We start from the raw sequence: 26980 nt of genomic DNA on the forward strand, positions 1-26980 counted from the left end.
CCAAGAGCCCAGGACACATGATGACTAAATGTAATGTGGTACCCTAGATGGGATCCTAAAACAGAAAAAAGACGTTAGGTAAAAACTAAGAACAAGTGAAGGAAGTGTGGACTCTACTTAATAATACTGCATCACTATCAGTTCATTAATTCTAACAAAGGTACCATACTGATCATACTAATGTAAAATGTTAATAGGGGAATTGGGTGTGAAATATCTGGCAACTCTCGGTACCATCTTTGCAATTTTTCTTTAAATCCAAAACAAAAAGTTAATTTAATAAAAGAAAAAAATGCAAGCCTAATCAGACTTCCATGCTGCTAGTTTTTTTTTAAACTTTATTGTACATCAGAATAAAAACTATTCTGCAAATTTTTGAGCTCCACTTTCAGAGTTTCTGATTTACTAAGTCTGAGGTTGGAGATTAGGATTTCCAACAAATGCCGTGATGCTGATCCTGCTGGTGTAGAAATGGTATTTTGATAACGACTGGCCTGGCCTACAAGATGAAAGCCGAAAATTCAAATGATCCTTTGCCATCTGTCCCAATGGCTTTCCTATGCAGGTATCCTATGTGGCAGACATTCTAAATTACATAATTGGCTTCACCAGGTCTCATATTAACAGGGAAAACAAAGGTTAAATTTGATGCTGTTTCATCTCACATTTTATCTTACACACAAATTTGAATTCCTAGCTACAAGCTACATACAACATACCTATCACTAGCCAAATGGCAGTGGAAACTTTCTTTTTAAGATTTTATTTTTTTCCTTTTTCTCCCCAAAGCCCCCAGGTACATAGTTGCACATTCTTAGTTGTGGGTCCTTCCAGTTGTGGCACGTAGGAAGCCGCCTCAGCGTGGCTCGATGAGTGGTGCTATGTCCGCGCCCAGGATTTGAACTGATGAAACACTGGGCCGCCTGCAGCGGAGCGCTCGAACTTAACCACTTGGCCACGGGGCCAGCCCCCAGAAACTTCTTTACAAAACTGAAGATTCTGAAACTTCTTTGGAGGCTGTTTAGAGAAACTAGAGACCCTAAGAGCTGTCAAATCACAAATGATTTTTTTTTTTTGAGGAAAATTAGCCCTGAGCTAACTGCCACCAATCCTCCTCTTTTTGCAGAGGAAGCCTGGCCCTGAGCTAACATCCGTGCCCATCCTCCTCTACTTTATATGTGGGACGCCTACCACAGCATGGTGTGCCAAGCGGTGCCATGTCCACAACCGGGATGCGAACTGGTGAACCCCGGGCTGCTGAAGTGGAACGTGCGCACTTGATGAGTTTTTAATCTAGCTATTATTATAACCAAAACCATCCACACAATAGGACTATATATTTTATAAATTTATTTTCTAACAAAACATACGAAATTAAAAATTTGTTCCTGATGACCAAACACAGTGTTACAAGTTTTCCATGCTATGTGCCAATGTTTTATGGAACCTATTAATTCCACTGACATAAGCAGCATACAACAGCAGTTAACACAGAACACAAAGCAAGGGCGCCTGAGTTTGAAATCTCTTCTCCACAACTCACTAGTTTTGACTTTGAGTAAGTTACTTAACCTGTGATACAAATCAGTTTCCTTGCCTGTAATATAATGATAGAACCTACCTCATAGGGTTGTCATGAGGATTAAGTTCAAATTCATTAAAGCCCTTAGAACAGTGACTGGCCCGTAATAACTGCTGGATGTCTTGATATTTACAAGAACCAACCAATATACCAAGTGCTATAGTAGAAAACGGGGATACAATGGTTGGCCAAAAGATAAACAGTCAAGGTTATATTCAGTCTACAAGAGGATACAGACATTAACAAATTAATCATGCAAATAAAATATGAATAAACATGGAACTGCAAACTCAAATAAGCATTACGAAGGAAAGAATCAGTGTTTAAAAAAAACATTAACACACTCATCTAGTCTCATCTTTGAAGGAGGAGGGGAAAATACTCCAGGTTCAGGGGGGTCCCCCTCTTCTAGGCTTAATCAGTAATCTTACTTCAATTAGCAGTCTTAAAAAACATAATTTAACAATCCAGTCATTTGGACAGTATATCTGCTTAGTCAAAAAGAAATGGCAAATTAAACTGAGATAATCTTTAAGCAACGAAAAATGTTTAAGGTTGGAAGTTTTATTTCACTTTAATGGACATTAAAGGTGACCTACTAAATTGGAAAACTGAGAAAAGTCATCAGCATTTAATAAAAACATATTCTTCAGAAAAACCGTTCTTGAAGGAATTCTTCACACCCAAGAACTATATAAAAACTTAAAATCAAACAATAACTATGCAGAAGAAAAGCTTTGCAAAGCCCAGTATTTTAGCAATAATGCCACATGCATAAAGCCCCAGGCATCTACACTTAATTAAACAAGGCCAGCCAGGCAACAACTCCAGATGAGTTTAAGTTCTAAGATACTTGGGCAATAAGGAAGCAAGTAGGTAAAAAACCAACTTCCTACCTACCCAACAAACAAACAAAAGCCATGAAAAGAAACGTTTATTAACAGAACTTAAAACAAGCTGGACTTAGTTTGCATTTCAGAACTGAGGCCATGGAATTATGACACAGGCTTAAGAATCAAAATAGACACCAAATATGAATGCCAGATCAAAGTAACTGGCAATGAAACAAAAAAAGAGCCCTGTTACTATTCTCACACAACTTAATAAAAGGACATAGCTATTAAAAAAAAAAAAGAAAAAGTTACAGAGAACATACCAAAATACCTTCAAACTCACACTGGACCTCATAAATGAGCTTTGAAAAATTTATTTACTGTGGGTGTATGCATGACATGCATTTTCAGGCTGGGGCATGACTGATTTTTTTTTTTTTTAAAGCAAAATACCTTAAAACTGACATTGGACCTCATAAATGAGCTTTGAAAAATTTATTTACTGTGGGTGTATGCATGACATGCATTTTCAGGCTGGGGCATGACTGATTTTTTTTTTTTAAAGCAAAATACCTTAAAACTGACACTGGACCTCATAAATGAGCTTTGAAAAATTTATTTACTGTGGGTGTATGCATGACATGCATTTTCAGGCCGGGGCATGACTGATTCTCTTTTTTTTTAAAGCAAAGAGCTGCAGAGCAATAACCCAAAGTCACCTTAAAATATGTGCAAGAAGTCTTTAAGATTCTCTTCACCCTTAGATGGTTGAAGAATTGTCTAAAGAAAACCACACAAGTTATACCTAATAAGAATTCAAATCTCTAGCATAAAATATAATTATAATAAAATAAGTCACTATAGTTCTTTTGACAGTATATGGTTATAACAAGAAGTTACATCATTGACCTATAAATGTATGTCTATAGCACGTTAATTTCAATTTACAAATATATATATATTTTTGAGGGGGGTGAGGAAGATTGTCACTGAGCTAACATCTGTGCCAATCTTCCTCTATTTTGTACTTAGGATGCCGCCACAGAGTGGCTTGATGAGCAGAGTGTTAGGTCCACACCCAGGATCCAAAGGGGCAAACCCCAGACTGCTTGAAGCAGAGCATGTAAACCTAACCACTATGCCACTGGGCTGGCCCCTCAATTTATATTTTTAAAGGTTTAAATTATTGGCTTAAATTATCACAAAAAAACTAGGATAGGTCTCAAGAACTACCCTTTAATAGTGTCCCACTATAAACAGATGGTGAAAATTAAGTCTACTTTAGTTAACAGTACTCTACCGAGGCTAATTCTTAGTTTTGTAAAAGTTCTACGGTAAAGATTTTAACATAAGTGGAAGATTAATAGAGGATAGAAAGAACTCTGTACTTTTCTTGCAACTCTTCTGTAAATCTAAAACTATCTCGAAATAAGAGGTTAAACAAATAAAAGCTCAACTTCTTAGGACCTTACTTCCTTTATACCAACAAATGTGCTAGGCAAGAAAAACAGAACTGTGTATTTCCCATGTTGAGGTCAGCTGTCAGATTAGTTACCAAGTGTATAATAAACCTAGCTTTGACTGCTTTGGTACAATAATTACTTGGAATGCTGAGAAAGACAAAGCATATTTCTAGAGAAACAACTTAAAGTTAACAAGCATTTTTTATTTTTTGTTTGACAGACTGATAAAGTAAAACATGATCTACCTAATTATATCTGTGTCCCTTTATGTATGAGTCTAAGATAAGATATTTAGGTTTTTATCTGGGCAACAAATTCAGAGGTTCATAGGAATAAGTAAGGAAATAGAATGGTCACTAATATAACCAGACTAAATACATAGGCTGTTTCAAAAAACAAACAAAAAAACACACAAAAGTCAGTGCTTTGTAACTAACAGATGCAAATTCACTTGCTTTAAATAATAGTTCAAACGCACATAACACATTAAGATATTGTTTAGGGGAAAACAGTCTCAAGAAGGAAACATCAAAAAAGCATTAACTGTTACCTCAAATTAAATCAGGAATCAACCTCTCCCCTAAACAATAAACAAAATTTCAGGTCTCCAAGCGAACCCAGGTTCACAAATTATGAAACATAACTTTTAAAAATTTAAATACAGCCCCAAGTACTAGAAACTATTTGGGCCCAATATTTACTGCCAAAAATTTCTTGCTATAGAATTTTAGTGTCATGAAAGCCTGGTTGCCAGATGTTTTTACATCTTTATTGCTAAACCATTTAATAATTACATACCTACATCTAACAGTTCTTTGCTAAGGGTAGGAGAGTGAGATATACTAATTCTTTATTAACTAAAATTGTATTTCTGCAAATTCTTTATAAGAATTCCATTAACACCAAGAAAAGAAAAAGACTCAAAGGACTTGAGAAATAATAATTTTAATCTATATAAATTCATACCCAAACTTATTAAGTTCTGCCAGTTTGGGCTTCATAACATTTCCTAATTTTAGTTTTCTTTGTGAGCTCTGCACTGCCTCAAAAAGTAACCTATCCTTAAATGGGTTCAATCAGCATAAACAATCTAATTCTGTGATACCCACATTTAATAAAGGACAATATATTATCAACACAGTATCACCTAGAATTGGGAAGTTGTTCATGAAAGCCTAAAAAAAATTTCCAAAATAATTAAGCTATTTTATTTATCTAACATGTAATAGTTGTCATAAAGCAAAGCTTTAATATTTAGTTTTCTGATACCCTAATGTATTTCCGTAAGTCTACAATTTTATAGATACTGTTTTCCATCATGGAGGCCAGATATAGATAATTTGTCTGTATATATAACTAAGTAAAGATTTTGAGAGGATGTAGGCTATAAATCAGCCTAAATTTATGACTATAAATTTAGGCATAACACCATACAAAGCAGCTACAAATAATCAGGAAAGAGATGTTTAACATTACCGCTTAGTCTTAAATGGTGAATTTTAACCGAACTGATACCTCTATACTTTTATTTATGTTTCCTATACTCTTAAATCATACTGCTTGGCAAGTAATATAGGTGCTGACATAATTTTTTAATTCAATTAGTTGTAAACAAATTCTGATTTGTTAATCAATGCATATATTCCCCTTTAACTGCTTACTATACCACCTCTGAATTAACCCTCCTAGAAAAACGAACTGTCTCTAGTGGAAAGAACAATGCAGAGCTTCATCTCTTTCTTAAAGCTTTTCAAGTACTACAGGAACACAAACTCATGAAAAAACTAATTAAAAATTTGACATTCCATCTTACTTTACTAATCATGGGATAATAAAGATGTGAACAAAACAAATGTTCCTTTATATTTCTCAGCTTAACATAATATACTAAAAAATACTCTAACTCTGTATGAGCTAGTTTCTAGCTCCTTCAAGTACAGGACATAACTAACAGTTCTATAAGTGAGAAGAAATGAATAATCAGGGAGGCACAAAAATATAAACTGACTTTGGCTTTTAAGAACCTACTGTTGACCCTGAAATGCCACATTCAACGACATCAACAAGAACAAAACGAAAGATTACAGCAGCAAGCCACCACTTCACCACATATTAACAACTCTGGAATAGGCAATAACTCCCCCCTGCAGGCCCCCCGCCCCTAAACTCATTCTGTTAGATCTTCTTTTTGTTTTTCTTGCTTTTTGGCTGCAGGCAGTTCAAGGCTTGCCCATTGCATAGGTTCAGCTTTTCTCATGGTGATCTCAATCTTTGTTGCAGTCATAGTTACATAACTTCGCTTTACATCAATCACCTGCAACATATCAAAGAGAATTACAGTAAACTTGGGTGGTTTTATTAGTCTTCCAGGAAAACACTGGTCTTGTCTATGCTAATAATCAAAAATCTAAGCTTCTAAGGCCATTCATATACCTAGATTTAAACCTTTTGGTAAGGAATAATGGTAAATTATGTATCTACTTTGCATCAAAGCTTACTAAAGTACTGCTTTTTATTGTACAAATGGTATTTTAAATTGTAAGAAAAAATTCTGCTGGATTCCTAATACTTACCCCCCATAATTTCACATTTTGATGAAATTCCTTCTCTCCTTCAAATACAATGTGCACATTCAACTGAAACAGATATAGAAAGTTGATTAACTGATCAAATCCAAACTGAAGGTATATGACATAAAAAATGATTACAAAAGTAAGAAGATATTGATAAAAATCATTTAAGCTATTTTAAGAAACTGCCAGTATTATATTTTTTATTTGAAAAAACCATTGACAGAAAAGAAAAATTAACTTGAAGTTTCACAATGAGAACTGAGTACCATATTATTTGATAAATTTTCTAAGCTACGGGAGTATCTTCAGAATGCTTCAGAAAAAACTATAAGGCAGAGCTTTTCATTTAAAAGTTTCTGTGAAAGTAATTTCAAATTACTTTTTCCAATGAGAAAGATTAAAAGGTACCTTAAAATCAGCTCAAACAAGAACAATATTTTATAATACACTAACATAAAGAATAACGTATAAAGACAACTTTTACTCAAAGATACTCAATGTACTTACCAAGGTACTATTTGCTACTACTTTACTCAGTTCTGGAAGTGAATTCTTAGCATATACTGAAATGGTGACTTCACCCCCAGTCTGATGCCAGTCATGTCTACATGCAACAACTTTTTTGCCCTGTAATATAAAAGAAGCTCTTATGAATATACAAAGTGCCAGATAATTAACCTCTTAAAAAGAAGAATTTGACCCATCTAATTGAGAAAAAATTACTATGTGCAACTAAGCCCTTAATGGTTTTAAGGGCAAACAACTTCTAAAGTTCCCACCAAGAAGTTTAAACAATTAAATATATCATGACAAAAGAATATGGTTTTATGATTTGAGAACATGCTTATTTCTTCCATTTCGTATTTTTCTTTCAGGGCCACAGCATTAATAAATGTTGAAAAAGACAATTCAAGAACTCCTACTAAACTTTATCCAATCTTAACCTTCTGCAATCTACTCAGTCAGCCATCAAAACATTCTCTGGAGAGTAAAGTGAGAAGACATTGCTCAGTAGATACACGAGACAACATCTTAACCTCAGGCATAGGAACCTTCTATTTATTTTCTACAAGCTGAAATTTGGGAAAAAATAATTGACTACTTATAACTGCCTGCTGGTGTTATTGAATAATTAGTTTCCTCTCATAACAACATGCAGAAAAAAGTGAGTGGAAATTTGTAGAAGTAATCTTGATTACTATTATGGAAATAGTTATTACCTACCAGTGGTAGATTGTTATTATCAATTAACTATTTTAAACAGAGACAAATTGATATTTTTATAAATGAGGGTAATTTAGTCACATAAGGCAGGAAACCGAGACACTAGTGCTGTAAAAAGAGGTATTTACATTTTGATACCATTATACTAACTGAATTTACATTATCCATATCATTTACATTTTTTGCCCTTTGCTACTAGCTTAGACAAAATACTTGATAACTATACGCACTAAAGAACAAAAAAAACATTACTACATCAAGGGGTATACTCTGAATCCTTCTGCATATAATAGAAAATATTTGTCTTTTTCGAACTTTGGACCTTGAAGAAAATACAGGGAGACTTCACTTGTTTCTAATAAACATTCCTGAAAGTTTTGTGATAGATAATTATTATAACTTGAAGGATATATTTATAATATCCAACCATGTGTTATTAAAAAAGCAGAAACTACACAACACTCAAATATAGAATAAATCAATCCCTAAAGCAATTTGAGAATTTACACTTATTCTCTAAGTTAAAAGATACATATACTGAAAAGGTTCACTGTCATGGGCTTATGAGTGTCAACACAGCACATAAAACTAATACATTATAAAATGCATTAACAATAGCTAACAAACACTTATTTAGCAACAAATTGTTTGCCTTCTCACAATTTAATGGGATTTTGAGAAATTATTTGCATAGTCCCAAGTCTTTTTAAAAACCTGTCCAAAGGGGTCCGCCCAGTGGTGTAGCAGTTGAGTTCACATACTCTGCTTCATCAGCCTGGGGTTCACCAGTTTGAATCCCAGGCATGGACCTATTCACCGCTTATCAAGCCATACTGCGGCAGTGTCCCACACATAAAATAGAGGAAGATGGACAAAGATATTAGCACAGGGCCAATTTTCCTCAGCAAAAAGAGGAGGATTGGCGGCTGATGTTAGATCAAGGCTAATCTTCCTCGGAGAAAAAAAAAAAAGCTGTCCAAGGGCCAGCCCCGGAGGCCTCGTGGGTGAGGAGCAGTCAAGCCTCGTGGTCTGACTCGTTCTGCTTTGGCAGCCCTGCTTCAGCGCCTGCTGTGGTGGCAGCTCACACACAAAAAGATGAAGATTGGCAGATGTCAGCTCAGGGTGAAACTTTCTCAGCAAACACCAAAAAAAACAAAACAAAGAAAAGAAGCTGTCCAGGAAGTATGAACTGATGCTTTCTTTTTTCTGCTGATAAATTTCCCTGTAGCAAGCAGAGGCATTCAAAACAACTGCAACAAAACAGGTCTGCAATCCTCTTCTTTGGCCACTAGATGGAGGATTTGTGCATGTGTAAACGGCTGAATGAAGTTTTACGTGGCAAGAAGAGAATCAGAAGTCTAAATGATTAATAACACCAAATGAGCAGAAAAGTGATTTTTGAAAAACAAAAGTGGGAACAGGCTACGGAATTACAGAAAAACATGCTTCAATTCCGAATGCTTAAAAGTATTTCACAAAAACCTACATACTTGCATCAGCGAACACAATGGCTATTTTGATCAAAGGGCAGTGCTCTGTTAGTTTTCTGGGCACATCAAAACTTTACTGTGTGAGGTAAATTTTTTAAATCTAAACAAAGAATAATCTCAAATCTTCTAAAAATGATTCACATGAATACAACACAATGTGCTAATTTCGAAAAGGCTACTTACAGCATCCTTTTTAGTCCACATGTGTTTCCCTGTTGTACAGCCTTCTTGGGCTAAGAATGTGTTAAAATCCGAAGTTTTTCTTCTACAACAGCTCCAGTATTTCATCCTTTAAGTTATCAGAGAAAAATGTCAGAAATAAAATCTCACAACCAATTAGGTCCGGAAGTGTTACAGTGACACGTGTGATTTAAAAAGAAAATCAACTTAAAAAGTGCAACTTTAGTATCGTACAAGTGTCTAAGTTACTAAACAGTTAAAACGATTCAAAGACTAATAATTTTAAAGCCAGAACGCCATTTATTATAGCAATTTTGGAGCTCCTGAATAAGGATGCTTAAAACCATTGCAAAATTCCAAACCAGCTTTTCACTAATAGCTCACGTTCCAGTTTCCTCACGAAGCTAGCAAAAAATGATATGACCAAAGATTTAAAATCCTCACATTTTAATAACCCAGGAAAGTGAGAACATGCAAACAAACTGCAAACTAATGTTTACACAACCTGTGATGGTCAGTCCCAAAGTAGGTGAAACCCACTATAATTTGCTGGAGAAAAATCTATCACTGGAAGACAAAATTACAGTAAAACCTTGGCTTTGAGTCCTGAAGAACACGGAAAGGGTGGAAGATTTTAACACAGTACTGCATTTCTAGAAACTACAGCGTAATATAGAAAAGAGCCTCTCAACTGAGGGCTATGGAAAAGCATGGGTTTTCTTGGATGCCACAACGTTGGTATCTTAGTGCTCCAGGACCAAAAACTCTAAACATCCTGCAATGTGCATGACAGTCCTTCAAACAGAAAACTACTCAGCTCAAAGAGAATGAGTACCACGTTGAAATATAAGCGAATGAGGAAAACCATGGGGTTGAACCACAATGGCCACTTACTGTAATGTTGTTTTAGTTTTCTCATGTGTGGGGGGGAAAAAGACAAAACCCACGTTTCCAGGTTACTGAAAAGATTACATGACAACTAAGTAAAATACCTAACAATGCTGTATAGCAAATAACGTTAAAAGCATATTAACTTTGGTAACTTCTACCATAAAGTTGTAATTAGTCAGATATAAGTTACCCTTCATGGAAAATAGGTACTCCGGAATGATATACACAGACTTCTTCTAAACTCTGTGGACCCTGGTATGTCTAAAAGAGAAAAAAAGAGGAAAAAGATTACTTTCATATGCCAATGTTACATCTGACATGTGTTTGTGGTACTGGTGACCTCTATGAACTATGAAAATGCTCAAGAAATAATTACCTACAACATTCATAAACTGACCCCAGGTCATTCCAATAAGGAATGAAAAATGATTCCTTTTTGGACATGCTTAAGTTTCAGTTCCCTGTGAAAAAGGCAAATAGAAAAGTAGGCAATAGGACATATTAAGATGCTTTCACTTTTGGGTATGAGGTCACATCCAAGCATATTCAGGTATTTAAATTTACAGAACAATATAGAAACAAAGGGATTAGTACTCTCAACAGAAATATAGTTACAGCTTGATTTATGTGTACAGAAACTCTGTGTGAGCATTATGAATTAATACAGAAAATCTAATAAGCAATTCTGGAAGTTCTACAGTGATGTCTTATCCCTACGAAGGGTAAAATGAGCTGCAGACCTATATATACATCCAGGGTTTGTCTGGAAGATCCGGGCCCCATTGCTGCTGTAGATGAAGGCTCTACAGATGAATTCACAAAAAGTTATGTTAATAAAACACAGACGCAGCCAGTAGTCTATTTTCTATTTTGGTATTTAAAGCAACCACCTACAAGTACAGAAAATAAAATTCTGGATGTTTACTTTTTGTAAATCCAAAGTACCAGGAGTGTATATCTCCTAAGGATATTGCATACGCACATGAAACCCACTATGTTAGATTTTGAACGTCACTATCGTCCCCTGAACCTCCTACACTTCTTCCCATCTTATGTGACGGCACCATATCCACTCAGTCTCCTAAAGCAAAGTTCTGGAAGTCCTCTTCAATTTCTCCTCTCCCTCAACCCGTATGTAGTCTATTGTGAAATCCTGTCTATTTGACTTAAAAATATCTATCAATTTAATTCGCTCATGTTCCTCATGATCACTAGTAGATTTTAGGCAGTGAGACTATACTAACATGTTCTAATTCATTTCTCTGCCTTCAACTTCTGTACACTACTACCTAATTAAAACATGTATCACTCTTTTGTTTAAAGTCTTTTATTAAACCTACCTTACACCTTAAACAATAATCAGTTCCAGGTGGTTTGTCCATTTAAATGTGTCTCTATATATGAGAAAATAACCATGGCCCTGAAGTAAGCAGATTTCTTAAATTTCTTAAATAGGACACATCTTAAGGAAAAGATGGACAAATTGGACTTCATGAAAATTAAAGAGCCTCTGTTTATTAAAAAAAAGCCATTATTAAACAGTCAAAAAGTATAGTCTCCCTCTCTGACAAAGGACTCATAGCTAAAAAATGTGAAGAATTCCTAAAATCACTAAGAAAAAGCCAGTGTAATAGAAAAATAGTAAAAGCTTTTGGACATTTCACACAAGAATATCCAAATGGCCAATAAACATACTAAAAGTACTCAACTTCATAATCAAGAAAGTCAGGAAAGTAAAAATTAAAATGGGGATACTGCATATCCACAGCAGTGGCTTACAATATAAGATACTGATATTACACAGTAGGACCAAGGTGTGGAACACATGTAACCAGCCTCAACCTCTGCTGCTGGGAGTGTAAATACAACCACCAGGGAAAACTACGAGCAAGCATCTGTTAAAGATGAACATACACGTCACCACAACCCAGCAATTCCTCTCCTAGTCATACACCTAATAGAAACGTGTCCATGTGCCCCAAAAGTTGTGCACAGAAGTGTTCATAGTAGCATTAATCAAAAAAATTTACAGGAAAGCAAAAAGCATAAATTGACTGACATTCAAACAATGACATCCTAAAGCAATGAAAATGAGCAAACTATAGCTACATGCAACAAGGGTAACTCTTAAACATTTTATTAAGCAAAGGAAGACAGACACAAGAGTGTCTGTTCAAAGATTCTATTTCCATTAAGTTCACAATAGTCAAAACTACCCTATGTTGACAGAGAAGTGTGGTTACCTTTGGGAGGGGTAGGCATAAGGAGGGCCATTCTTTGTGGAAATCCCTTGAGGTATTTATAAACTTATATTTGGATATTTTTGATGTTACATTCCAAAGAAAAAGATGAAAAATTTTCTTTAACAGCTTCCATAATCTAAAATAAGGTCTAACTTTTGAGCATTATAAAAGGCTTTCAGGATCTGACCTCTACTTATCTCTTTTAATCTTAACTCCACACTACCAAATTTTACACCATTATTATTAACTATTTATTGTTTTTATTTATTGTTACTACTGCTACTATTACCTCTGCTTGGAAGATCCTCTTCCTTTTTGTCCATTTACAGAACTGTCTTTCTTTGTCCAAATTCATCTGGGATGCCTCCTCTCTGATCTTCCTCCACTACCCTACCACTTGCACTGTCTCCCCGACTCCGAGAATTAGTCATTCTCTTTTATTTACTACTTCTCCTTTAAGCACATGTGAATACATTTATACTTCCATCCCTACATGAGCAAGACAATCTCAAACTTAACATGAGGGAAAACTACAAATCTGCTCCCGCAACCCCATCTTCTCCTTGGTTAATGGATCACCTAGCTGCTGGAACCAGAGGTCCCCTTCACTTACAGTTCATTAGCAAGGCCTGTTAATATTTCCAAATATGATTCATTCTAAACACATCTGCCACGTGCCAGGCACTGCTCTAATTCATGATACAACAAAAACAAAGCAAATAAAATTCTTTCCTTATAAACCTTCCATGAGAGAAGGAAGGGAAGGGAAAGTAAGATGGGAGAGATCATAAGCAAAATAAATATGCAAAATAAGGTGACAAGTGCTAAGAAGGAAAAAAAGAAGAGTGAGAGCGGAAATGTCAGAGGGTGTGCGATCTTACATCTGAACATAGGTAGGAAAAAGCCTCACTGAGATATTTGATTACATCCCACATTTAACCATTTCTCAAAACATAATCTCCAATCCCACTGCCTGGCCTTCCAACAACAGCATCCTAAGTTGGTCTTCCTTCTTCCAATTCCACTCCTGCCCATTATAATATATTTGCCACTTATCAAGCAAACGTTATCTTTTTAAAACTCTTCCTTAAAACAGATAATGGCTTCCCATTTCACTTAAAGCCCAAACCCCTCACTGCGGCTTATAAGAACTTACATAATCTTGTCTACCTGTCTGACCCTCTCCTTTCACACCACTGACCAAGCCCCACTGCCCTTTCTCCTAATTCCTTGACTTGTCAAGCTCTAAAGCCTCTATGCACGCTACTCCCATATCTGCTCCAAGGTTTTCATAACTCATCAGCTACATTATTCAGACTTCTGACTTTCTGTCACCACTTCAAAAAGGAGTTCCCTGACAATCTTATTTAAATAGTTTCAATCTACCTCCTTATCTGCTTTTTCTTCTCCTTATCTATATCAATTCATAATATTTAAGTACCTGTTTGTTGCCCTTCTCCTCAAACTAGAACATCAGCTCCAGGAGAACAGAAATTTCTGTTTTATTTAATACTATATCCCCAGCCCCTAGAACAACGTACAGCACATAGTAAGTGCTCGGTAAATGCTGACTGAATCAGAATTACATATTTCAATGACTCTAGCAGATACAGTGCTCCTCAGAGACAGTCTCTTATCAACATTCGTAGCCCTGGTCCACAGCCTAGTGCCCAACACCTAACAGGCGGCCAAATGTTTGTTGAATTGGGTCCGTAAATTGCCTTTTCTTTTTCAAAATTAAAATTTTACTTCCATGACACAGCACAAATTTTATAACATGTACCTTTGAACACCCTCCATTTTTACATGGGGTCCCAATTTTAATTTCATCACTGTCATCTTCTGAAACAAAGAAAAAAATATCAAATTAGAAACATTAAAATAGAACACTTTATGGTAGTGCCATTTTTAAAAAGTAACCTTTTACATAAAACAAGAATTTAAGAAAACAAATACAAAAATCATTGATATTTTAAGTAACCAAGTTTTCTGTGTGACCTCTCATGTAATATATTTAAAAATCTGATAAGAAAAAAACTATTACAATTCCGTTTAGCCTATATCCCCCAAATGATAAACGACACATTTCTATTCTATAATGCAATACTTTATCAATCTTAACCTTGTAACAGAGAAATCATGAAAGGGTTCTCCCAAGGGATCAGGTATAGGTCAGAGAACACTGAATATATTTTATACTATGCACAATGAAACATTTAAAATTATCAAAGAAATTTAACTCACTGTTAAAAAAGTAATGAATCACAGAGGAAAAAAATTTTTAATTAGCAAGGTCTCATTTTTAATAAAGACATACTGGAATAAACCACATATTCATTCTGCGGTATTAATGGCATTTAGAAAACAAAAAGTTCTTTACTACAATGTGCTACTTTTTAATATTCATACTCAGTAAACTATACTGCTCCTGTCTCCCTCTGATAATTGGTTAACTGTACTGAAAAAATACAAAACAAAATCTTACCTTTCTTATTTTCTTCATTCCCTGATGACAGTTTAAGCTTATCAAGTGCTTGTTTTAGGGAAGCAGATATTTTTAACTCCAAATTTGTCATTGGTTCATCTGGGCTGGAGAATTTTGAAACTTTATTACCATTATTGATGTACCAAAATATTTCTTTATATTAAAAACAAATACTTGAGAGCTAATTTATGAAAAGAAACCAAATGCCTTGTGAATCAAGTTCTTCCCATTAAAAAGCATTTTGCAAATAACTGCTATGACGTATCTACATTTCTATGTTTTAAAAGAAAAAGTCCTGACATTAAAATATTAAATCTCAAATAATCGTGGTATTGCCGATACATTAAATTATTAATCAGTAGGGGTAATGGGAAAGAAGTAAAGACTAGGAATTCAGTTTGTCAGGATGAGTAACTCTAAGGAAGGGACCATGAAGTATACTTTTACATTGCATGCCTAAGCAGAAAGCTGAGCATATAATAGACAGGCAATTGAGATGTACTAAGTAAATCCCTCTTCCTACTGGTGCAGATAATTCACTTTGTGTGGACACCACTATATGCACCTATAAATTGAGATACAATTGTATCTTGTATAACAAGGCAATTTCAGTAGGGTTAAAAACAACAATACCACTACTCCCTAACATTTCACAATGGTTAAGTGCTGCATGTACAATTTGTTTAAGTCCATTCTGTAAGTATTAAGAATATTAATGAATGTAGCAATAAAAACAAATCCTAGGTTACTCATTCTACATCCTTAATGAAAAACACTAAGAATGGAGGAGGCATTAACAAAGTACACAAAAAACCTGTATCCTTGTCATTTCTACAATACTACCAAATGAATTTAGGATAAAATATTTAATTTCTCTCACTTCCTCTTATAAAATTATTAGTTATCCAGTATTTAAAGAAAATATTAACTCACACTGTCAATTATGGTGGACTCCACTGTAATACTTAAAAATGAGCCATACCAGAATTCTTGTCATTCCCTATTTTTTTAACTGGTAAATCAGTCAGCAAGCCATTTGATAAAGTCTCTCATAATTATGAATACGGTGAAGGTGGAATAAAATCATTCTAAGCAGTTTGGTTAAATGAACAAATAAACATCAAAGTCTCTTAGGTCTTAGGGTTCTTATATTGGTCTAGTATTATTTAATATGCTATAAATTTATTTAAGCAAGATCAATAAAGAAAAAGTTGGAAAAACCATGAGTCCATAGTGTGAATAAAAATATCAACAGAGGCTGTATTTGAGGCCAAAAACCATCTGTTTTTAATGTCCTGTATTTTGGTTCTAAAAAAATTCAGTACTCAAGTGCAACATGAAGAAGACCTGGTGTAACAGTCGTACCCAACATGCATATGTGGGAATGTAAAATGGAGTCTAATTGACCAGACGGTGAGTATGAAGATTCTATATAACTCAACTACAAAATGAGCTAAATATATTTTAAAAGTACTTTAACAGACCTGCCATCTAAGTCAAATACATTAAAAACGTGTCAGTAATAATGAGATTAAGAGTGTTCAGGCTTCAGAAAGTAAAAGGTAAGTGACAAGGCTGGTCCTAAATGCCAAAATAGGACAAACAAAAAAGAGACAGAATTTGGCTCAATATAAGGAAAAATTATACACTGACTTAGTAACAACAAAATGTACTGCTTTGAAGTAAAAGTAAATTCTTCTTCATTACAATTATTTGAAAAGAAACTAGTCTTCTGCCAAGAACGTCTAGAACATAGTCAGGAAACAGCAGAATGGAAAGGAAGGCCTCTAAGGTCTTTTTCAACTCAAACTGATTCCCTGACAAGGACAATTCCTTTCCAGAATTTCCCCATGCCACAGTGGAAGACACATGTCAAGGCACAAGAAAGATGTGTGGCTCCTCCCCCCGAGCATAAGTATGATGGTACAGTGAGCAAATCTGCAATGAAGTTTTCCTGTGTACAGGCCCTCAAATTGAGGGGGAACAAAAATGAAAGATCTATCTAAGGAAAACCAAATGGTTCAAAAGCTGGTGACCTACACAATGGCTACAAATGGTATTATGCAAAATCATAAAAGAAAATACCAGGAACAAATGCTATTATTCAAGTTGGACAAAAACACGTGGCTGTATAAAGCGTACCTGGGCCTTTTTATTGCTTCTACTGGTTTAGGGGCTTGAATGATGTGCTCCTGAAATTTGGGCTTCAATTCAGATAGTTCTTTCTTCTCAGTAGTCTTGACTTCAGGTTTGACGGGCTCGGGCGGCTTCTCACTATTATGCCTACCTTTTGTACAGCCCTGTCAGTGAAAGGCATTCATTAAGAGTTATCCTATCGTCTATTTCACATAACATAATAGAAATACTGTTTTTCAATTCTTTATCAATAAATTCGATTGTATGTTTTCTCCACTTTTATCACACTGACCTATTTTAAGAAACTAAAAATGACTTCAAATTTTCTGTATTTGTAAATGAGTGCTTACACCTGAATAATACATTAAAAAAAAGCCTTTGAATTACACTTCATAAATATCTACTTAACTTATTCTATTAAACATACAGCATAAACTTCTTGTTTACAGGAAACAAATTCTGGAGCTCTCAAAAGGAGAATTCTACAAATTATTTACAGAAAAGGGCCTCAATTTGAGACCCAGTTCTCATACTTAATAGTTACATGACCTTTAGCATAAATATGACCTTGAGAAAGTTAATCAATCTTTTTAAACTTGTTTTCCTCATCAGTAAAATGAAGGTAATGGCAATTAAGATATTTTTCAAGAGGATTAAATAAAATAATAGAATACTTGACACATCTGGAAGGTGGTAAACATTCAATAAACACTAAGTACGTTTTCCACATTCCACTGAGGCATACATGTATTTTAACATCCCTGAAATCATAAGATCAATGACATGTCATTTAATTAACAGCTTTAGTTTTCTTTCTTGAGGGTATAGAAAATAATGGTGTATTCTCAATGGTATCTTAGATTTGATAAGAACTACTGTTCCTAACTGAAAGGCTTTAAATTGTTGCCTACCACTTCCTCTTTCTTCTTGTTCTTTTAAGACTACTAATACCAAGAAGAAACCTAAATTGGCAAGTGGGTAATTAATATCTTGAAGCTTTAATTTCTAAAACAGATAGATTCATTCTTTATTTTACAAGCTGCAGAAGGGAGGTGAGCTCCATTTTAAAGGAAAGGTACTATCTGCAGGTTAACAGGGACTAGTCAATAGATGCCCAAAACTGCACTCCTCAGATCTGGAGCTTCCTATAATATGTAACTTTCGGGAGATACTCCAGAAAAAACAATTAACACTTACTGCGATGCTTAAAAAGTCAGAAAAATCAGTTGTTCTTCTTTTACAGCAAGACCAACCCTATGAAACATAAAAGAAAAAACTGAAAACTGTATTTGCATGAGAACCACAATCCACTAAAACAGTCCATTTGCATGTATCGCCTTGAATCTAGAAGTGACCTGCAAATATAGATTTCAACTTGTGACGAATTAACCAATGTTAAAAGTGATTTGTGTTGTGATCTATCATGAGAGGAAGCACCTTGAAACAGGAAAATAAAGTGCTTCTGCTTTCAAGAACAGTACTTGACTTCTGGAAGAAAAACATTTTATAATTTCTAAAAACATTATATATTCTGAAGGATCTAGGGAGCAAGTGAAGCGCTTTACCTTAAAAACCTAATAAGTTAGAGATAATTATAATAACTCAGTTTCTAAACAAACTCAACGTAGCAGTCCCCCAGCAGTCAGCATTCTATTTTCAGAACAACACAGATTAATGAACGTAGCAGCCTAAGCACTGTTAGACCTTTGAAGGTTAAATGATCTTTTCAGTGAGAGGCATAAAAAACCAGAAACTGTAATGCAGTGTGTGATTTCTGAACAACTACCAAGTGGCTTATCAAAAACAGCTTTAAGTTGCCGCCTGTAATTCCAATGTAGTTTACGGAATAAGGAAAGAAAAATGCAGCAGTCTCAAGACTAAGGATGCCTCAAATTCAGACTGAAGGACTAGCTTTGCACAGATCCCTCTGGGCCTCACTGTTTTGCTCAATATACTGTATGAAAAATTTGGTAGTGATTTTTTCCCAAAATACGCATTAGAGGGTTTTTTTTTTTTAAAGAAAATGCTAAATATGCTATAATTCAAATTTCCCTTTATTTTGAAATTTAAATTCCCTTTTACTTTGCATTAATTCTCTTATCTTTGATTGAAATATAGATGAAAAATTACTACAACCTTAAATATAGGCTTTAATTAGCAGTGATAATGTCATCAGAAAAGTTATTCTATATGAGAAAAAACTTTATTGTCTAAATCATATATGAAGATTATATGAGGTATTCTGGGGATACAGGGATACATACAAGATATACACTAGTTATACCCAAATGCCAATCTGGAATCCATGGCAGTCCTCAGCAAAATGAGAAACGGAAGGATAAATTTAAGTATGTGAGTATAACGTTGCTAACTGTCTTTTCTTAAAAAAGATCTTCCTTTCTCTAAATATGCCTCCTCTAATTTAAATGTTAAAATATTTTTTCTTTCGTTAATGCAATGTTTGACTTCCTACTTGCTCAAACAGAAAACTGGCAACACTAAACACTATATTGAACCACATATTTTGTCTGAAACCTACGAGGCTGTGAAGTCCAGTAGTTTTAGAAAGCCTAGGTCTTCAAGAAATGTTGATAGAGACAGTAATAAACAGGGGTTGGAGAAGAGAGAGAAACAAAAATACTTCAAAGTAAAATCATTAAGACTAATCGGGTGATCAACAGTTGGGTGATACACAAAGAAAGCGATGGACTGAATGACTAGAAAGTTAGTGATATCATTACTAGCAGCAGCACATGAGAGGCAGGCTATTTTTGGAATAATAATTCACTTTGGAAACTGGTTTGCAGTTGCCAATGACACACATAAATAGAAATATGTTGTAGAAGCCACTGGCATAGAGGTGACATTTAAGGACAGAAATGAATGAACTGAATGAGAGAAAATAAGAAGCCAAAGACTGAGAATTACGCATGCAGAATAAACAGCAGTCCAGGAAAAATTAAATCTCCCACCCCTCGCAAAAATGAACCCTCCAAAGAACTACAGCTTCCATCCCCATAAATGTTTGTAAAGAGGCTAAAAAAATGTATGGAGGAGTCAGGTCCCAACTTACCAAATTCAATGTCTGCTCTGTTTTCCTCACTTAGAACTAACCAGACTAATATAAACTTGTTATCTGTTTGTAGATCTCTGTTTACACTTGGCTATCTAACAGTTAAACACCAAAAAGGCCCAACTACTCCCTGGAAAGTATATAATTAGAAATTCAAAGGGCATCAACAATATTTAAACATGTAAGACTGTTTGAGTTCCTAAGAACAAAAGTAGCAACACTGAAAACCATGGCAGCCACACTGCAACATTTTCTTTTGAGATACACAATGGAAAATGAACCATATTATCATGAATTTTAAAAGATCAATAAACTCACCAAGAAGAACCTGGTAAACAACATTCTACTATTCCTCCACTTCTCCAGAACACCAAGGAAGTACAGGTGGAAAACACGTGGCATCTCTTTTGTGTTTAGAGTTTTACTCCAAACTCACATGTCTGTCCCTAGGATTGGCACCATTGAGTGTTTCTAACAACCTTTCCTAAAATCCAGAGCTGCTCTTTTTAGACAGCAGGTGCCTGACAGATTGAGAGATGAAGAGTCAATGCAACTGCTTTTATTTCCTCTCAAAATTAAGGAAGTGAAGAAATGTGGAGTATAGAAAACAAGAGCTGGAATAGAAATAACAATTTTATAACTGGAAAAGACCTTAAGATCACCATCTACTATCTACTGTCTTTGCCTTTAGTGGAGTACTTGCCTAAAGGACCCCAAAATGGTCATTAAAAAAGTAGAAAATCACAAGCTGAGAAAAAAAGATGAGAAAATAAAAGCTTTAGTATTATACCTCTAAATTTACTACATAAATATGAAGAGACGGAAACATATCAAGTTCCTACCTTTAATGCATCATGAAAGACTGGAACACCTGGGTGGTATGTGCAAGCATCTGGTCAAAAACAGAGAAGAAAAAAAACACCACTTTATAATGAAGAAAAATCATTATTTCCTTCAGGGGTTAACATTCGATCCTTTCTCCAAATGTAGGTAATACTTTTCTTTTCCTTAAAAGTTGACTAACGCTCAAGTTTGATGAATGGCACACAGTTCTTAATACATTGTATTAAAATAGAAATAGTTAAAATTCTAATTCAAGAGTATGATAGCTATAGGTAAAAATAACACACAACAGTTCAAGTATAACAAATTATATTCTATAATCCTCTAATCTTTGCAGTAAAATTTGTTTAGGACCAAAACTTCAAGCTCCAAAATACTGACCACCATCTTTCAATTCTGTTTTTACAAAAGTACTATCAAACTTAGGTGTTTTTATGTATATTGAACCATAAAGGTTGCCCAACAGATTTCCTAAAAAGATATTTTGGAAGAATAGGTTCAAAATCATAAAAACTGATATAATCTCTCATTGCCAATTTAAGTTTCCTAGAAAGATGCAATTCCTAGATACAACCCTCATTACAAAGCTGTTTAAGTTCTACAGTCTATTTTCAGGGTTCCCACTCATCTCTGTTCTGTATTTCCCTCCCCCCTCCCCATTACACTATTAATTTTTACTTAACTCTTAGGAAAATGGGCTTATTAGTGTTTGCAACATGGAGTATTACGTTAAAATAAATCAGATAATAGACACTTATTCCTTGGCTAGACAGAACCATGAGCTGAGAAAAAAAAACAGGTCAGCTCCACACCTGAGCAATTTTCTTAGAAGGTTCTCTGCTGAACCTTTCCAGTCTGCTTAGCTTTCAGTTGTCTACAGCCTCTGATTACTCGTGGTGCCTTAAAATGATTAATTTCCGGTATTTAGAGAAATTTCCCTATCTCTGTATTAACAGCCAGTGCGGTTTCCTCAGTCAGTAACCAGGTGTTACACAGATAGCATGCCAGATAATGGAGCAAGAAAGGCTCAGGTATTTCAGGGCAGTAAGTAAACGTGTGGACTGGGAAGAAGCTGTTTTACATACAGTCAGAGGCATAAAACGTTTCACGCATAACACAAAGAGGCACAATCATAATCATGGTCATTTGGGGCAGAATGGCAGCAGGAGTGAGTGAGGTCCTAATCTTTCAACTAGTATGAACAAAATTTTAAAATTACCACTTTCAAAAGTCAATGGTAAGCAGATGGATGTTTTCCTCTCCAGCCTTTCTTTACCAGGTTTACCTGTTTCGCGCTGGGATATTTTATGAGTAAGAAGCTACAGCGCAGCAGTGGCCAAGAGCCAAGGGCTTTTAACACTGAGACCCTGGCTCAAATTCAGGCTCTGCCTCTTGGTAGCTGCTCTGCTTTCCTCACACGCTTGGGTTAAGTCAAATACTGTCTGTGGAGTGGTGCTTTTCCAGAGTAACTGTTTAATATATGCAAGTCACCATGTCTCCCTTCAACGCTAAACTGAAAGGTCATGTTGGCTTAGACGGGAGCCTTGTTATTTCAGTCACTACACAGGTCAAAGCTTTCCCTTTCTATAAAACTTTCTTCTAGCTTAGTCCACAGGGTGCTACCAGCTCATGTCTTCTACTCCCCATCTCCATTTTCTCAACTTTCCATTCTGTCAGCCAACTTAGTTGAAGTATTTCTTTTAAATCTCTAAAATAACCCCCACTTAACTAAAGCAAATAGACTTTCCGCAACTTTATTGGCGCTCCCCGCTCAATCTGGTCCTGTTGACCACACCGTGTCTACTCCCCCCGCTTTCCTGGCCTCCCCTTTCTAACTCTTCCCCTAGGTGCTGTACCATTTCAAACAGAGTTGACTTCCAAAAAAATGCCTCTATCTCCCCTTAATTTTAGGCTGGTATATAACACCCTATAAACTAACATTGTCCCATGCAACAAAATACTAGCCTTTGTCCTTTATTTAACATTAAAGCAGAATATGTGCAGACACTAAGGCAATTTACTTTTCACATAGGCTACCGACAAGAAGCGGCATTAAAACCCCTTATTCTTCGACTTTGTCATTCACTGCAATCTCACAATTTTACTCTTGAATAACTTCATATTAATATCATAAAAATGTCAATGACAGTAACTTGAGTATTGTACAAAGACTGGATTTATCTTTCCCTTAGAATCCTGCCAATGGTTTTAGCATTTTAAATAATGTCACTGGGGCCGGCTCCGTGGCCTAGTGGTTAAGTTCTCACGCTCTGCTTTGGCGGCCCAGGGTTCAGATCCTGGGCGCGGACATGGCACCACTCGTCAGGCCACGTTGAGAAGGCGTCCCACATCCCACAACTAGAAGGACGTGCAACTAAGATATACAACTGTGTACAGGGGGGGTTTGGGGAGATAAAGCAGAAAAAAAAAAAAAGATTGGCAACAGTTGTTAGCCCAGGTGCCAATCTTTGGAAAAAAGAAAAAAAAAAATAATGTCACCAATTTACCCTTGCACCAAACTAACTATTTCAGACAACTCAGAGGTGACAGATTTTAAAAGGCAAGGACTTTAATCTCCTTCACGATGCGGAACCATGTTGAACTCGGCTTCTCTGTTAAACAGGTCTAAAAATGCACATTTCAGAGGGTTGTGAAGATTAAATGAGATAATGGTATGAAGCCATAGATCAACGTCTGGCATACAGAAAACATACCATAAACGCTAGAGGAATTTGAGAAAATCTCACTTGGCACAATATTCAAGGAATCAGCTCACTCCTTTACCCCATTCACCAATCAAAATTCAAAATGATCGGTGATTTTCTATTCTTCACCTAGTCCAGTCACTAACTTTCACTTACACCCTTCACTCTATACCTAGGCGCTGCGGAGGTCATTCATTTTATCACGAAGATGGCATGGTATTAAAATGGGAATTTTAATTTTGCCACAGCAAAAATACGCAAGAAATACAGCTATTAAGTAAAGGACAACGAATGTACCACCCACCCGGGCGGATGTATCAAACTTAACAGCGCCAACATAGAGAATAATTTTCCTAACTAAGAACAATTTTAGGGAAAGTAGGTTTATTAACAGTGGGTCGACTGAGCAAGCCGACAGCAGGCTCTCATACAAATAAAGTTCTATACTCCTAACAACGAGGGCAAATTCAAACGCCAGGATAACCAGCCCCCTGCCAAGCCTCCGGTCTCAGCCTGTGTCTCGGTTTCTGTCACTCACTCACACACAATCACAGCAAAAGAGCCGCAGAGCGAGCCCAGCAACACCCGGTTAGCATTTGCTTTCCAAAGAGACCGGGGCGGGGAGGGGGGAGGACACGAGGACAGTGGACGGACAGACCCAAGGATGTTCTCAGTTCCAGGAGAACCGGCCAGTGACTGGACGACGGGGACACACGTGCGACCGGGGGAAGCGGGGGCCGCGGGTTCGAGCTGCACAGGGCGGGGCGTCCCCGGAGACGGCCGGCGGGCTGGAGGCCCCTGCCCGGGGTAGCGCGGCGCCGGGTCGCAGGAGGAGCGGGGGAGGGAGCCCTGGGGCCCCGCGCGTCCGGGGGGAGGTGGCCCGCGCGGAGGCTGCGGCGCGTCCCTTACCGTCCGCATTGCTCTCGGGATCGAAGCGCTGGCCGCAGCCGCGGTTGTAGCACAGCAAGGCCATTTCCCTCTCCCGCCGTTACAGGTCAGGCCCAAAGCCCGGGAGCCACCAGCGAGCGCCTCTACAACTCCCCTGTCGCAACCACCGGTCTGGCGGCTGGGCGGCTGCCGGCTTCCGGGAACGGCCGGTTCCGCTTCAGGAACCTTCGCGAATGTTCCGGTCGCGCAGGCGCAGAGGAGCTGGGAGGAGGAGGAGGAAGCAGCGGAGGCCGGGCACGAGGGTGACCGCGATAGGTCGGACTCCAGCGGGTGGCGGCGGCGGTCGGGGAAGGACCCGGGATGTTCGTGGAAGGGAAACCTGGACGGCAGAGCGTGCAGGCCGCCGGGGGAGTGATGCTCTCCAGATTCCGCCACTCCGGGGCCGTGGGCATCTCGCGCCCCAAAGTGGTCGCCCTGCCCCCTCCGCCTCTGCACCCCAGCGTCCCTCTTTTGAGACTGGTTACATAGTGTTGTCGATATGTTTGTCCCCTAGCTGCTTGAGAGTAAGTGTAGAATCCTAGCACAGGAGTTCCGAATCCTCTGCGTAGAACGTGGCTGCTTAGTCAATGACGAGAGGAGTGGGGGACAGATGTCACTGTCCTGATCTCTGGAACATTGAAGGAATGTAGGCATCGGGAGCAGTTTTAGTAACTGAGTAACTGCAGTCAAATCAGTTTGAAAATGCAAAGCACTTAAAAATGAAAATAGCAAAGAAAAGTATTGGTCAAATACAGTGCTAGAAATGGTCACAATTGCTCCTAAGACCCTGGGATAATTATTACTATTTAATATTAGCTTCCTTTTAATCAGTTGGTCAATACTTAATTCTCCAATCCTGGAGCCTCTAGTAAGATTTCATTAAGTGCGGTGTAAAAAGTATAGTTGTACACTAACGGGCGCTTGCAAACAGCACTAGCTCCGACTTGTATATTTCCCAAACTGGGGGCATTTGAAATAAAAGCAAACGCATAGTGCACAGTCTTAAAATAGTGATATCAGTAGTTCCTGAGTACAGACAAGATGCTATACAACGTTTGTGGTGATTCCCAAGTCTGCGAATGAGAGGTCAGCTCACAGTCCTCCCGCCGCAGTAAAAGACTTCTCATTTTTCCACACTCCCTTCCTCTCTTTATACCTAGAAGTATTAAATTTTTATGTAGTAATCCCGAAATAGATATGTACAATTTTGTATTCTTCATTTAACCTACGTGAGTACTTCTCTATTTTGTTTCATAATCATCGTTATGAATGATGAAGTAGTATTCTGTTGAATACCTATAACCATTCTTCCTTTAATCTCACCAACTTTATTGTACGTCGACTTCAATAATCAACCTATTGTGTGTTATTTTTCTTATTTTAGATTTCCCCCAGGATAATTTTTGAGGAGTGGCAGTACTGGAGTCAAGGGCATAAGCCTTTTAAAATAATTTTAAGATTTAAAAAAATATATATTGCCAATTGTTTCCAAAAGAAAATATGGTACCAGTTTGCAATTTCACCACCCACAGATGCGAGGAATAGACCATAAGAATTAATCTTATACAATTAGAAATGGGGAGATGGAGAGGTTGCGAAAGTTTTCATTGTGGGCAAATCCATTGTCTGAGTATCGTAGCATCACTGCAACATTACTAGGATTGTTTGTGAGCTCCTGTTTTTCGGTTTTGTTTTTTGGTGAGGAAGTTTTGCCCTGACCTAAAATCTGTGCCGGTCTTCTGTTCTTTGTATGTGGGATCCCTCCACAGCGTGGGTGATGGTTGGAGTAGCTCCAATCCTGGTGTCTGAACCTGCAAACCTGGGCTACGAAGCTGACTGCTGGGAGCTCTAACCAATTGGCCATGGGATGAATGGCAAAGCTAACTCTTTTAGATGGTTTCAATGTTTATTGTCAGTTTTTTTCCAACTATAGCATTTTGCGATTAGAAAATACTGAATGCCTATAGTAGATAATTTGAAAATGCAAAAACATATTAAGAACAAAGTCAGTAATAATTTCACCATCTAGCATTAAGTACTAAATCACTAAAATAACCCTTTGATACATTTATTTCCAGTGTTTTTTTTTTCCTAGGCATTTATTGGTATGAATGTTAAAAAAAACCCTCAAAGAATTGGCATCATAGTATATACGGAAGTTTATGTTCCTCTTTTGGTTATATAATAAACTATAAAATTATATCATTCTTATTTTTTTGAAAGTACAGAGACAGTGCATTCCACTCCACTCCTGATCACACTTCCATCTCCATTGCCACACTCCAATGCCGACTACCATCAAGTGTTTGAGAAACTTTGTGCTCGTGGCGTG

General features: G+C 36.7%; 1 protein-coding gene and 1 long non-coding RNA gene across 3 annotated transcripts; both read right to left on the reverse strand.

Moving 5' to 3' along the window:
* Positions 1-1335: 1335 nt before the first annotated feature.
* Positions 1336-3478, reverse strand: LOC124252311 (uncharacterized). The gene is made up of 2 exons (XR_006891945.1): positions 2888-3478; positions 1336-2765 (listed from the first exon to the last, which is right to left on the reverse strand). It is a non-coding gene; the product is annotated as an uncharacterized LOC124252311 (long non-coding RNA).
* A 582-nt stretch (positions 3479-4060) lies between these two features.
* On the reverse strand, positions 4061-24811 carry CHORDC1 (cysteine and histidine rich domain containing 1). Of its 2 annotated transcripts, none has more exons than XM_046685628.1 (11): positions 24631-24811; positions 21016-21065; positions 18298-18354; positions 17107-17264; positions 14965-15068; positions 14263-14318; positions 10427-10497; positions 9349-9454; positions 6959-7078; positions 6452-6514; positions 4061-6192 (listed from the first exon to the last, which is right to left on the reverse strand). In XM_046685628.1, exons 1-11 carry the CDS (start codon positions 24692-24694, stop codon positions 6046-6048), a joined length of 996 nt encoding a protein of 331 aa, XP_046541584.1. In that variant the 5' UTR covers positions 24695-24811; the 3' UTR covers positions 4061-6045. The 2 variants fall into 2 exon arrangements, with proteins under 2 accessions (XP_046541584.1, XP_046541583.1); XM_046685627.1 differs by having other exon boundaries at positions 14263-14321.
* Positions 24812-26980: the final 2169 nt, after the last annotated feature.

Source organism: Equus quagga, chromosome 14 (assembly GCF_021613505.1).
Source record: "Equus quagga isolate Etosha38 chromosome 14, UCLA_HA_Equagga_1.0, whole genome shotgun sequence".
Taxonomy (NCBI): Eukaryota; Metazoa; Chordata; class Mammalia; order Perissodactyla; family Equidae; genus Equus; species Equus quagga.

Coding starts and splice junctions, on each gene's coding strand:
- CHORDC1 (XM_046685627.1), bottom strand. CDS start 24,694: ATGGCCTTGCTGTGCTACAACCGCGGCTGCGGCCAGCGCTTCGATCCC. Junction 9,455..10,426: donor GTACCTATTTTCCATGAAGG/GTAACTTATATC, acceptor GATAACTTAAAG/GATGAAATACTGGAGCTGTT. Junction 6,515..6,958: donor TAGTAGCAAATAGTACCTTG/GTAAGTACATTG, acceptor TATCTGTTTCAG/TTGAATGTGCACATTGTATT.